The sequence below is a fragment of the Perissodus microlepis genome, chromosome 3 (assembly GCF_051167445.1).
Source record: "Perissodus microlepis isolate ML-2025 ecotype Zambia chromosome 3, ASM5116744v1, whole genome shotgun sequence".
Taxonomy (NCBI): domain Eukaryota; kingdom Metazoa; phylum Chordata; class Actinopteri; order Cichliformes; family Cichlidae; genus Perissodus; species Perissodus microlepis.
This window is the reverse complement of record NC_140463.1, coordinates 49,437,975-49,452,660: the sequence shown is the minus strand read 5'-3', so window position 1 is coordinate 49,452,660 and position 14,686 is coordinate 49,437,975. Positions and strand designations below refer to the sequence as shown.

Genomic DNA, 14,686 nt, shown 5'->3' with positions numbered 1-14,686 from the left:
TTGTGTTACGATGTAGCCAAATATAAATAAAAGTGAAATGTTTCAATGTCCTTGAAATTTGACGGACAGCAAAGTCTTTACGATACAACTGGATTTTCTGTGTTTGTATGTGTTTACCTGTCCATCAGCGCAGCCAATAGGTGAGTTGAGGATGAAATCAGTGGGTGCCAGGACATCCACTAAGGCTACTGCATCATCCTTTAGCTGTGAGAGAGACAGAGCAGATTTTACAGTCAGGCCAAGCCATCATTTCTTCAATGTCCTTCTGTTCTATGAAGACATTCCCAAAGTACAGGAGAGCACAAGTAAGTGAGACGGATAACATCAATAAAAAGGCGCTGTTAGACCATACGAGTCAGTGTATAACTACATGGTCCAAACGATGGATGGAGTCGCTGTGAGGTCACCGACAGATTCTGAAGCTTTGAGTTTTTTCGCTGTCTTTGTGTTTAGAAATCAAATGTTGTGAATCGCAAATCTGGACCAGGATACGGCCTTCTCCGGTGGACATGTCAATCAAAATGTGGACACGCCCTGAAGCATACCAGAGTTTTGACTTTCATGGTACCAAAATAGTCAAATGTCAAGTTTAAGATCAATGTGTAAGATTATCTGCTTTACTCTGTCAAAGGAGCCACTCATGTGTTTTTATTCCTCGTCTCTTAACTCATAAATACAAACAGCTGAATAAAGAACAAAAACACGACAGTACGAAATGCACACGTGTGCTTATTACAGCAACCACATTTGTAATTGCTTTGATAATTAGTGGAGCTGTGCCCTATACATAGGAATGTATATGCATTTCTATATACTTGAGCAAATTCCTGTATATCTGCCATAAACAGATCCGGCCTCTTTCTGGTGTACCTGGGAGCAGAGAGTGAGGATTGCCATCTGGACCAGCTCAGCAGGCTTACGTCCACTCCAGTAATTACCTAGAAACAACAACACTGTGTTACCACATCACTATCATGAAGATTTCTCCGTGTATACAGCATCGAGCCCACTACATACCCTGGTACAGTGTCGCCATGTGGCTGCTGAGGCTCCACAGCCCATACAAGGCACAAAGTTTCCTTAATACTGGTCTGAGACCAGCTGGTGTGTCCTGATTAGTGGTCAGCTCATGAAATCTCTGCAGGCAGGTGTGCTCAATGTAGGCCAAGGCCAGTGACCTGCAGTAGTAAACCTGTACACATACACATACACATACATTTAAGTACACTGAAGACATAAAAACACAGAAACAGCTGATTTGTAATCTAACCATGTGCACGTGTTCTGGACGTGTCAATCCGCAGGCCCACAAAACTCCTCTACAGGAAGCTGATTTTGGCTTTTTAAAAAGTCTAAACCTCTGATCCTCTGAGTCTCACCCAGTAGATAAAGCAGAGTTTAACTGGAGCCAGTGTGGGTAAGGGGCCTTACCTACTACCTGCTCACCCTGGTATGAAGAAACCTGACCAGCCTAAATCAGAGCCTATCGGTCCCATCTGTTAGCGGTAGCTGCCCACTTGTTATTTCTGGGATGATTTTAGTAGCCTGGACAGCAAGGAAAGATTATTTTTTATTATTATGGCTAAGGTAACCTGTATTTGTCCCACTAAAGAATAATATTCAGACTTCTACGTTTCACCAAAGATGAAAAAGTGAATGTTCACTATTTGAAGCAACTTAGCACTAACAAAATAATCAAATCACCTAAACTATACTTATTATACTATACTAACCAATCTGCTCTGAGCTGGTGCTGACTCTGTTATTATGTTTGGTAACAAGAGGTTGGAGACAGGAGGAGCACAGAATGATCCTGTTATTCCAGGCCGAGGATAATCACCCGACAGGAAAGCTCCTGGACGTATGATGCAAATCAAAATCCTTCTGAATTAAGCTTTTAGCACAGAACAAACGAGCAGACAAAAAGCCAAAAATTAGAAAATCACTTCACAGGTCGGACTGCAGCTCCCCCTCTACTGCTGCAATGTTCAGCTGTGACCGTCTGAGATCTTCTGAACTGCTCATCTGACAGAAGATAAAAGGGAAGAAGCTCAAATCTATTTTACACCCCACTTTGGTACCTGCTCACCCCTTCTCCCCCCTCTCTCCTACTGGGCGTCACATCTTTGCATGTTGACCATCCAAGCATGTAATCATCAGTGTCCACCCACATTTTTTCGACTTCTCTCTACCTGACTGAGATTTAACAGAGTTTAAACATTAAAATCACTTCATTACAGTTTCTTTGCTTTTCTCAGCAGAATTCAAGTTCACATCACATTGAAACATTCAGTCACATTTGGCTTCATGTTTCACTCAGTTTATTCTAATTAGATCTTTGTAATTTCACATGAACATTTCTGTAACATGAACATCAACTCAAATACAGAGTAAGACTTTCTTTTACTCTTAAAACTTTGTTAGGTCATTTATTTATTATTTGTTTATTTCAGGCACGTTCTTGTTGCCTAAAATAAACTTCTCTGCAAGTCAGACGCTCTCTGACATTAGTGTGTCGCTTTCAACCTCATTCTGCACCCCACACACACACACACACACACACACACACACACACACACACACGTGTGACACACACAGAACTCAAGCATTAGAACAGATATTTCAAACTACATTTCTTATTTATATACTGATCAAACTTATATTTTGATTTATATTTGATTAAGAACAAAAACGCTTTATCATTAGGAAATATGCTAGCCCTGCGATGGACTGGCAACCTGCCTGGGGTGTACCCCGCCTCTCTCCCTGTGGCAGCTTGGATAGGCTCCACCCCCCCACCACCCTGATAATTGGAGGAGGTGGATGGATATCAGGACATAGAGAAAAGCTCTGTTGTCTTTATTAGGACTCAGTCTCCTTCCACCCCAGGTCACATGACAGAAGCAACGGATAGTGGAGGAAACTGTGCTGACTGCAGACAGAAGTATGCTCTTCTGCACAAAGTAATGGGGGGCATTTCATCAGGTTTCTGTTGACAGTGTATATATTGTGTTCTGTGGATGTGGACTGTCCAGAGAAACAAAGACATTCATTCTGGAAAGAGATGTTGACACTGTATTCCCCAAATGTCACATTTCAGATATTATCAAGTACACTGACTGCTTCACTACTGACTGATCCATGGATCGAGGAATCAGGGAAGCCGTTTGGTTTCTATAACTTTTGGTGCAGTATATACAGTACTGCAGATACAGGCTAATGTCCGCATCATGGTGCTGCACAGCCTGCTGTGAATATTTCTGACCTCATCTGTTTACTATGATTTACATCCTGAGTAGACGATATAAGGTTGGAGTGGACAGACAAATCCTAGAGTCTTAGAGGCAGAACATTTCATAGTGTTCATACTCTTTTCCCCAGACCATAAAAGCTTCCTGCTGACTAAGAAAAAAAGGCAATCAAATTCCAAGGTCCATCACTGACAGCAGCACAGGCTGTTTCAGTAACAGGTCATCTCAAATACTGGGTTCATGCCAGTCTGGAGTAAGTTTGTCTCAGAGTTCATCTCAGTTCGATGAATCCAAATCAAACGACCTTTAGCTCAGTCTGATTTGGATAAAAAGCATCAAGTTTCTGTCCAAACTTCAGCCAGTGAAGCTGCATATGATGCTGAATGCCACCAGAATCAGATGTTTGGATGTATGTGTGTGTCTGCACACAGTCATTGGTCTTACTTGGCAGTTGTTACGGGCTTCAAAGTCATCGTTGCCCAACGCTCGCTCTTGTTCCAGCTTCTTCTGACTCTCCTCCAGCAGGAAACACACAAGCCACTTATAGGCTGCCAAAGGCACTGACAGACAAGGGGGAGGATGTTAGCTACACTGGAAAGGTTTCAATAACATAGTCTGTAGTCAAGCTGAACCAGTCACATCAGAAAGGCAGATACATTTACATGTTTATGGCCAACTATTATAAATCACAATCAGTGCAGAGAAGCAGACACATGCGGCTCTATCAGTTCCCCTTTTTATTTATGTTCCTTTTTTCTTAAATGTTCCCCACCTCCCCTCCTTTGTAATCACATCGATGGTGTTGGATTAGGACCAGCGTGCAGTGTGGGGTCCTCTCAGACCCACAGCAGAGGGCTGAGAAAGAGAACTGACCCCAGATCCTGAGGAGGGAGCCTGTTTCTTACTGGGTCAGCAGTTTGTCATATTTGCTCAATTAAACTGTTTAACTTTAAACAAAACTTTAACAACAGATCACAATCAGACTGCATTTGTTCATTTAATGTAAAGCTGAATATCAGGGCTAAGTGACTAAAATTCACTATGCTCTCGTTTGTGGAACATATTGAAAATTATACGTTTACCTCATCTGCAAATCTCGCTCTGTTTTAAAAGGTTTAGTATATAAGAGGATCTGAAAGGAAGAAATTCCACTATCTCATGTAAAAGTTGATTTGAAGCTGTAGCAGAAAGTAACGTACCTGCAGAATCCACACAGTCGTCCACTGTGAGTGCAGTGAACCTGCTTTTGAGGATCTCCTGAGACTCCTCCAGAAAATCCACGGTGTGAAAGGGAGACTCAATCCGCACACCATCTGACCCCCCATAACCAAACACCAAAGAGTGAAGCGTTAGTGACTGACCCAGCCCATTTATTGACCTTTACTGCAGGTATTTATAATCTATTGGTGAACAGAGGACTGACCACGCTGTTTTGCGTGGAGCCAGGAGAGCAAATAGCTGCTGGTCTGTTGCAGCAGTACGTTGTTGTCTCCTTCATATGTGCAGTTTGGGTCATTGTCATCACGCAGATCACCCAGCCGATTCACTGAAATAAAAAAGGAAACACTGACAGTTAGCTATTGACGTATACATACAGTACTGTGCACAAGTGTTAGGCAGGTGTGAAAAATGCTGCAAACAAAGAAAGCTTTCAGAATAAATGATGGTTTATTGGCCCCAAATGTATTCTGCAGCAGGACAACGAGCCCAAACACACAGCCGGTCATGGAGAGCTATCTTCAGCGTAAAGAAGAACAAGAAGTACTGGATGGTCCGGCCCCCACAGAGCCCTGATCTCAACATCATCGAGTGTGTCTGGGATTACAGACAGAAGGATGTGAGGATGCCGACATCCACAGAAGACCTGTGCTTAGTTCTCTGAGATGTTTGGAACGACCTACCAGCAGAGTTCCTTTAAAAACTGTGTGGACATAGAAGAAGGCAAAGGATGGTCCCACCAAAGATTGATGTGATTTAGCTCTCTCTCTCTCGATACCTACTGCAACCATTACCGAGACTATTTCAGCAGATCTACACCACAGCAGCCGTGATCAGTGAGATGCTTGGCTACAAGCTCAACAGTCACAAAGAGCAGTACCCTCCATAGAGAAGGAGACTAGAGGCTAAGATCAAGGTAGCACAGAGGGACGTTAGCAAACTATCGGAGCTGCAGAAAGGTGCAACAAAGAAGGTGCCTAACAAGTACAGGAAGCTGTCCATTTCCGAGGCCTTGGAAACTGCCAAACAACGACTCACAGCCTTGACCAGCCAAGGAGGTTCACCAGAGAGATAGAAGGCAGGAGAATAAACCAGCTGTTCTCTACAGAACCATCCGAGGTGTTCTCTCAGTGACACAAGAACAATGTTGCTACAAAAATGGTGAGAAAAAGCCAATTCCCAGTGGAAGAGAGACAGACCATCATAAGATTTAAAAATATAGGTCTTTCCTACAGAAACATTTCAAAGAAAGTCGTCAGTGAATCGATTCCTTCACCATCAAAAGCTCTCAGAAACTGGGGCAAACTGTGACAGGAAGAGGTCTGGCAGACACAACTGAATCAGAGGACAGGTTTCTGAGAGTTAACAGCTGTGTGATGGCGGCTCACAGATCAACAGCTTCAAGCGTAATAGTGGTCGTAGTGAGCAAGTCTCAGCTTCAGCTGTGAAGAGAAGACTTCGAGCTGCAGGTTTGACAGGACGAGCTGCAGAAAGAAAGCTTGTCTGGGCCATGAAATGCTACCATTGGACTACTGAAGACTGGAAGAAGGTGTTATGACTGATGGATCAACATTTGAAATCTTCGGTTCGTCACGCAGGATCTTTGTACGCCGTCGAGTAGGTGAAAGCTCCACAGTGTGTGGCATCAACTGTCAAACATGGAGGAGGAAGTGTGATGGTCTGGGGCCGTTTGCTGATCCAGGGTCGGTGACGTGTACAGAGAGAGAGGCTCCCTGAACCAAACTTTAACTTTACTGGCAACCAATGAAGAGAAGCTAAAACTGGAGTGATATGTGACCTTCTGTTTGTGCCAGTTAAAAGTCTTGCCGCAGCATTTTGCACAGTCTAAAGACACAAGTAAAGAGACTTTTACAATAATCCAAACAGGACGAAATAAAAGCATGAAGAATCATCTCAAGTTCTCAAGATCCTTAGATCAGGGGTCTCAAACTCCAGGCCTCGAGGGCCGGTGTCCTGCAGGTTTTAGAGCTCACCCTGGGTCAGCACACCTGAATCAAATGATTGGTTCATTATCAGGCCTCTGGAGAACTTCAAGACATGTTGAGGAGGTCATTTAGCCATTTAAATCAGCTGTGTTGGATCAAGGACAACTTAAACCTGCAGGACACCGGCCCTCGAGGCCTGGAGTTTCCCACTCCTGCTTTAGATGATAAAAACGGCTCTGAACCAGCCATTTGGAGTGATGCTCTATTGAACTGTTGAATATGACAGTGAGGTTTCTGAGGTTCGATTTAACAGAAGAGTCTAAGAAACTGATATGCTGTCTAATACTGAAATCATATGATTGGGAGCAATAATCAAATTATTCATCCAAAGACAAACATTTAAACATAGGATAGTAGATTTTTCCAGAGGTGCCACTTTGTCTAAAATAGAGTTACACTGACTGCTGAAGGATGAAACATTTGAGTCCACATCACAAGTTTAAATCAGCATCAAACATGGCAGAGAACCTTTCAGCAGCATCCTGGTTTATAATTCGTCTTGGAATAAAATGACAAAATAAAAAATATGCAGCTGTGGTCACTCACATGGAAACCCTCCACACAAACAGCAATTATAGTTAAATCCAAGGAGAAAACAAGGACCAGTGTGTGTCCTTTATATGACTGGGACTGGAAACATGCTGCCTAAAGTGAAAAGATTCTGTATTTTTGGATGAGTGCCTCCCTTTTATGACACTGGTTTGGTCAGGATGCACTTGAGAGGGCTTTGCAGATTATTTTAAGTTCAACATTAATATACTGGACAATAGCTGACATGCAGACTTGGATCAAACCAATGTTCTGATTAGTAGATGACCTGCCCGTCCTCCTGAGAGACAGCCAGCCCTAAGTGAGCACGTGCAGGAGTGATATTGAGACAGAGAGACTGACTGGCCAAGTATCCGTGTCCACCACAGGCCTCCCGGCACTCCTGGATGCCTCTTTGAGCAGTCCATGATCCCAGTGGTTTGCTGGAGCAACCAATTGCATGGATCTCTCTGCCCATCTCTGCCTGAGAAACACAGATATATTCAACTTTACTTCATAAAAACTGAGCACTCTAAATACACACATGCTGCATGCTTACTCACTGTGTCACTGTTGTCTTTCAACATCTGTCCAATCTGAAACTCAACAAAGTTCATGAAGATGGATTTGGTGAAGTTTTCGAGAGCATATGCTGCCGCCAAGTACGGAATCAGACGCCATTGCTGGAAAACCACACAATAAATACATCGAATTTAATAACAGCAGCCACACTCACTTATTTACTGTTGCTGTTCAATATTAAAAAACATGATTCCCACAATACACTGATGGACTCAGGAAACTCAGAAAACTCAGAATATATACCAAACCTTATTTACTCTGCACTATGTCAGCATACAGATCATTACATAAATCGTTACTGTATCTGAATTCTTCTTATGTGAGGATTTATAATTTCTGGATATTTAGCAGTTGAACTGCTTTTACATTTTCATTAACAGCAGTGTGATGGTGTGTCCCAGAGGAAAGATTCAAAGCTTCCAGTCCAGATTTTATGATTTATCCAACTTCAGTCGTTTGTTTTATTGTTACTTGGCATCCATTTCCATAATGTATAAGATATTTTAATGATTCAATTATACTTTAATTCCAATAATAAAAATACTCTTGCACACATTTAAGGCTATTCATCATCTCTCCCCTCCATATCTCTCTGATCTGGTTAAGATCACCGCCCCATCTGGTTGTCTCAGATCTACTTCTTCCCTTTCACTCTCCGTCCCCTCCCCCCGTCTTGCCACCATGGGGAGCAGGGCTTTCAGCTGCTCTGCTCCACGACTCTGGAATTCCCGACCTCCTGATTTAAGAAACATCTCTTCCTTCTCTCTCTTTAAGTCCCAACTCAAAACTCACTTGTTCAAAATAGCTTATCCCACATACCCTCTCCACTCTGCTCTTTTATTAGTTTATGTCTTATGCTTTTATGTTGCTTTTATTATTCTACTGTGTACAGTGACCTTGAGTGTTTTGAAAGGCGCTTTCAAATAAAATGTATTATTATCATCATCATATCATTATTATCATTATCATATTATTATTATTATTATTTAACTAAACTGGGGATTATAGATTACATAGTATTAGTACACTCTGGTGTTATCTTTCACATTTTATGCGGCTAGCTTAGTGCATGGCAGCACCAATGAATCAGCTGCTAATATACGAGGCACACTTGGAAACCCTAACAGTCCAGGACAGTCCTGATCCTGAGAAAGAACCAGACCCATCCATCTGCTGGCCAATAACCTGCCTCAGTAACACACGGGGCCTCCTGTCCAGCATCAGAGCGGCAAACATGAGCAGGCAGCTCGCTTACTAACATGCTGTCTATCTGCTGATTCCAGGTCTTTCTGTAGCTCTCCACAAGTAGTCACTGACTCTTGGACAACTCTTCTCATATTTCATTTCACCCCTCTGTCTGAAATCTTGCACCTGGTCGTGGACGGTTTATGTGCTCACTCGAGCCTTCAGTAGTTTGGAAATTCTCGATGACATCAGTACGTTTCCCAACAATAAGGTTGCAAAGGTGTTGAGAAAGCTCCCTGGGGTTAAACATCGAGAGGTTTCCTGTGTGACACCTGCTTATGAATGAATCAGCTGGTATTAATATTGATATTGTGGCAGTGCTGTCTTCTAATTACTGACAGGTGGCAGCTGTCAGGCTTCAGTGTCCTAACTTTCCATGCATTTGGCACCTCACTTCCTTCATGTGTTCAACACCTTTTCCCTGTTTCACATGTCATTTTACACGTAGCTTAATTCATAGACATTTATGGTTTGATTTTTTTGAGTAAATTGAATATGTTGTTCCCAACATCTAGTGAAAATGTCAAAAACACCTTCACAAATATATTTAGTTAGAAAACTGGGTGAAACTTATTTTACCCACTAAACGTTACCTTTACCTTATATTATTACCTGTAACTGGTACTCTAAAACAGGGATTTCCTCTGTGTCTTTGGGTCCAAACTGTCTCCTGGCAGCTGAGAAGCGGATTGCCACTGTCAAAGCTAACTTCAGGTTGATAAGAGCCATCCTGGTGATATACACTCTGCCCCCCGATAAGGCACCAAGAGATGCCCCAAAACGCTTTTTAGGGTCCTGGAAGAGACAAAAGAAACACTGATGAGGCACGATAAAAACATAGCAAAGATATTATTATTAGTCATTTATAAAATGGCCGTGTGGTCCTTCACAGGATTGCTTAATTACGTTTCTGAATATGAAAACATAAAATGATTATTTAACTGCACTGCTAATGTTCTTACACAAAATCAAAACTTAAATGTGAATTCATTCATTTCTAGATCCCGCAGTCCCAGCAACTACATGCCATTCAAATGCTGGGCAGCCACAGAGTACTCTGACAGAAATATACATGTGTGTGAATATTTATGCCAGTGATATGTGCTGCTTTGTTCGAAACATTTCAGGTGATTAATAAGGTCAGTGAAACACTGCTGTAGGAGATGGCCTGAAGCTTCGAATTGAATCGACCTTTAAGCACTGTGTCACAGTCTGCTGATGGCAGAATTATTGCAGCCTGATTACAGAAATCAGGCTGGGTAGGATGTTGGCTTTGTTAGGGATCTGTTAAAGATCTTTGTGAAGGCGTCCATAAGCTGGTCAGCACATGCCTTGAGTACACATACCATCAGAGGCAGCAGCCTTCATTGGGTTCACTGCACTGGGCACTTGGTCTAATGTGTTTTTCCTCTGTTGGCACATTGCACGTACTGTGTGTCCGTCTTTAACCATGCTTTGTTAAAATCACCAGCACTGATGAAAACCCCGTCCACATGTATCTGCATGTATTTGGTGATGATACTGTGCACCTGGCATTAGCCATGCTAATGCAACCCAACCACTGCAGGAGCCTTCCTATACCCTGCACTGCGTGGTGTTGGATGAGGGTGCACAGCAGAGAGACGAGTCGGACACAAGTGTTCAATTTGTGGCTGGACTGCGCAGTTTATTCAGACTAGGGTCAGGCGATATGTAAAAATTTTCCAACCGACACCCGTCAGTCCAACAATCACCAATGGGCGATATATTCGCACATGCGCAGACTTTTTGATGGGCGGGGCAATGTAATTATGCGCAGACTGATTTGCACATTTACAACACAGAAGAAGTCTAAACATGGACGAACTAGTTTCCAAAAACAAAAAACCCCAAAAAACCTCGCTGTCAGCGTTAACGCGGCTTAAACGCAGTCATCACGATTAAAAATGTTAACGCGTTCGACCCATCTGGAGCGCAGAACGAACAAACTTTGGACAAACTGCTTGAAGTGCGCTGACAGAGACATTTCAGGGATTTAGACAGTCTGCGCTCCAGATGGGTTAATTGTTAATCGCATTAGTCGTGATGACGGCGCGTTAACGCTGACGGCACTAAAAAAATTTAAAGTCACCAATTTGAGGTGAAACAGGTAAACCTGAGGATGTAACCAAAGCAGTGTGCCGCTTGTGCAGACGTATAGTGCGAGCAAGTACTCAGATACGACTAACTTGCATGAGCATGCACGTGTCCACCATCCGGCTGAGCATGCTAGGCTACCAGCAGCTTCTGCAGCTCCATCAACGAGCATTTGGGCGCTCTCTGAGGAGGGGCATGTGCTCGCAGATGAGAGATTTTTTCATTTTTTCTGTTGACTGCTTCTATTAGCTCCATCATTATTAGCAAACTTACTCATGAGCAAATAAAGAAATACATCGCCTGTGTAAAAACTAGTCGATATATTCGTCCAATCGCCTGACCCTAATTCAGACACCCTGGCATGCAACTGTTATATGATATTCCTGGGTCAAAGTGAGACAAAACTAACATGAAGAGACCGCTAGCAAAGCACGCTGGTATTCACACACAAACCACCTCACACTCCCATCACACGGTGCATAAAATCTCATTAAACCCAATATGTAAACACGTTGAATGGACAATTGCCATTTTGCAAGGGATAATGCCAAATTTAAAAATCCCATGAGGGGCACCACTAGTGGTGCTTATCTCACGAAGCCATCACAGTGAACACAGAACCAAGAACTTCAACTACGGTGTCCTTTCCAGGACAGATGCCAGAAATTGCTTAAATCTACATGGTACATGCATCTCAATATGTGATTGAACTACCCTACATCCACCTTTAGTTGATTGTGTCCTAGTCATCAAACAAAACAATACAACAAAACCCACCCACTGAACAGTGACCACATGGCAGTCACAATACGTGTGACTAATGATTGATGGTGTTCAATCAAGTGTAATGAGAAAATGTGTATGTGAACCACTTATTAAGGTGGGTATACTTAGTGTGCTATATACTAGAGATGGCACGATACCACCAATACCGATATCATAAATTTAGATATCTGCTGATACCGATATGAATCCGATATAGTGTTTTTTTAATCAATAAAACTGTTTTTAATATCTTGCTGCATTTTGTATAATTTCATACTCAAGTTTTAAAAAACAAAACACTAAAGCTATTCTGTTATACCTGTATGCAAAAAATACACTGCACCCAAAATATTTAATAGAATAGAATAGAATAGCCTTTATTGTCATTGTACAGAGTACAACGAAATTGGAGTGCCACTCCCTTGGTGCAAGATTCAATAATAAATATAAATGTAAAATATAAAAAGTACAATAAAACAATCGCAAGTACTCAAACAATAGTAAGTACGATATATACAGGATAGCAGCATTAATATAATGACAGTATGAATAGCAGCATAATATAATGGCAGTGACGGTATGGTATAGCTAAGCAGGTTCAATTGTTTTTGTGCTTATTTACTACGGTGATAGCTGTGGGAAAGAAGCTATCCCTGAATCTGTTCGTCCTGGTTTTATGTGACCTGTACCGTCGGCCTGACGGTAATAGTTCAAACAGTTGGTTGCTGGGGTGAGAGTAGTCCTTGATGATATTGCCAGCTCTGCTGAGGTACCGAGAGTTTGCAGTGACCTCCAGGCTGGGCAGAGAGCAGCCAGTGATCTTCTGGGCTGTTGATGACCCTCTGCAGTACTTTCCTGTCCGCAGCTGAGCACCCTGCATACCATGTTGTTATGCCGTACGTTAGGATGCTCTCTATGGTGGCTCTGTAAAATGTCACCAGCAGCCTCTCCTCCAGGTTGTTCCTCCTGAGCACTCTCAGAAAGTGGAGACGCTGCTGGGCCTTTTTTACCACTGCCGTGGTATTTGCAGTCCAGGAGAGGTCATCAGAGATCTGCATGCCCAGAAACCTCATGGAGTGTACCCTCTCCACACAGTTCCCGTGAATGTAAAGTGGGGCCGGGTCTGCTCTGCCCTTCCTGAAGTCCAAGATAAGTTCTTTAGTTTTCATCTCAACCTCCAACTGAACACCACTCAGTCAGTCTGTTGACCTCATCTCTGTAGTCCGACTCATCCCCCCTTGAGATGAGTCCAACCACTGTGGTGTCATCCGCGAACTTTATGATGGTGTTTGAGAGATGGGTAGGGGAGCAGTCGGATGTGTAGAGCGTAAACAGGAGGGGACTCAAAACACATCCTTGTGGAGACCCGGTGCTGAGTGTGATGGTGCTGGACAGGTGGGGGCCGAGTCTGACAGACTGTGGTCTATTTGTCAGGAAGTCCTTGATCCAGAGGCAGATGGGGGTGGAGAGTCCCAGGTGAGACAGTTTCTGGACCAGGATCTCCGGGATGATGTGATTGAATGCTGAGCTAAAGTCCAGAAAGAGCATTCTCACATAGCTTCCTCGGTGCTCCAGGTGACTCAGCGCAGTGTGGAGCGCTATGGTGATAGCGTCCTCGGTGGATCGATTTGTCCTGTAGGCAAATTGGTGGGGGTCCAGAGTGGGAGGCAGACCGGCCCTGATGTGCTGACAGACCAGTCTCTCAAAGCACTTCATGACTACAGGCGTAAGTGCAACAGGCCTGTAGTCATTTGGGCTGACCACAGCTGTCTTCTTGGCGATGGGGATGATGGTGGAGGTTTTGAGGCAGGGCGGGACGGTGTTTGATGACAAGGAAAGGTTGAAGATTTTAGTGAAGACTCCGGTCAGTTCGTCAGCACATGCTCTGAGAACCTTTCCATGTATTCCATCAGGACCTGCCGCCTTCCTGGGATTCACTGACCTTAGAACACACCTCACTTGATGCTCCCTAAGTGTTAGTGTGCCAGTGCTGGAGGCGGGTGGAAGTGGTGTGACAGCTGAGGGCCTGGTCGTCTCAAAGCGGGCGAAGAAACGGTTTAGATCCTCAGCCAGCGAGGCATCAGTCCTAGATGTCGCCTGGTTATTGCTTCTGTAGTTGGTAATGTGATTGATCCCCTGCCACATTTTTCTGGGGTCGTTGTCAGCAAAGTGATCTTCAATCCTCCTCCTATAGGCAGCCTTAGCTTTCCTGATGCCTCTACTCAGGTCTGCCCTGGCCGCCCTATACGCAGCCCTGTCCCCTGACTTGAAGGCAGTGTTGCGGCTTTTTAGGAGGGATTGCACTTCGCTATTCATCCAGGGTTTTTGATTTGGAAACACCCTGACCCTTTTGTTGACGGTGACATTGTCAACACAGTTCCTGATGTACGAGAGTACAGTGTCCGTGTACTCCTGGAGGTTGTGGCTGGAGAATAAATCCCATACAGTTGTTGAGAAGCAGTCCTGCAGTTGAGAAAGGGCTCCTTCAGGCCAGGTTTTCATTGTCTTTGTCTGGGGCTTTGTTTTTCTCAGCAGGGGGGTGTAGGTGGGGGTGAGGGACATGCAGAGGTGGTCAGATCCAGCCAGGTGGGGGAGGGGTGTCGCTCTGAAAGCATGCCTGATGTTTGAATAGACATGGTCCAAAGTGTGTTCTCCTCCCGTAGCAAAGTCCACAAACTGGACAAATTTAGGAAGCACAGTCTTTAGGCACGCTTTGTTAAAGTCGCCGGCGACAATAAAAACCCCATCGGGGTGGGCAAGCTGTTGTTTGTTTATGGTGTTGAGCAAGAGGCTGAGAGCCGTGCCAACGTTAGCATCCGGCGGTATATAAACAGCTATCACAATAACTACTGTAAACTCCCTCGGGATGTAAAAAGGTCTGCACGAGACTGCCAGAACCTCCAAATCAGGAGAACAGTGTGTGTGAATGATCCTGCTGTTACAACACCACTCGTTATGCACGTAAACACATAGCCC

At 43.7% G+C, this 14,686-nt stretch overlaps 1 protein-coding gene across 2 annotated transcripts in view; it reads right to left on the bottom strand.

Moving 5' to 3' along the window:
• Positions 1–14,686, bottom strand: part of acox3 (acyl-CoA oxidase 3, pristanoyl) — a 36,389-nt gene that overhangs the window by 2,855 nt on the left and 18,848 nt on the right. For both annotated transcript variants that reach the window (XM_084916381.1, XM_084916389.1), the window contains exons 10-18: positions 9,443–9,625; positions 7,567–7,686; positions 7,367–7,487; positions 4,675–4,797; positions 4,451–4,564; positions 3,696–3,811; positions 1,018–1,192; positions 871–938; positions 118–204 (exon numbers count right to left, since the gene is read on the bottom strand). In XM_084916381.1, coding sequence (XP_084772507.1) covers positions 118–204; positions 871–938; positions 1,018–1,192; positions 3,696–3,811; positions 4,451–4,564; positions 4,675–4,797; positions 7,367–7,487; positions 7,567–7,686; positions 9,443–9,625 — 1,107 coding nt within the window. The remainder of the gene's footprint in view (positions 1–117; positions 205–870; positions 939–1,017; positions 1,193–3,695; positions 3,812–4,450; positions 4,565–4,674; positions 4,798–7,366; positions 7,488–7,566; positions 7,687–9,442; positions 9,626–14,686) is intronic.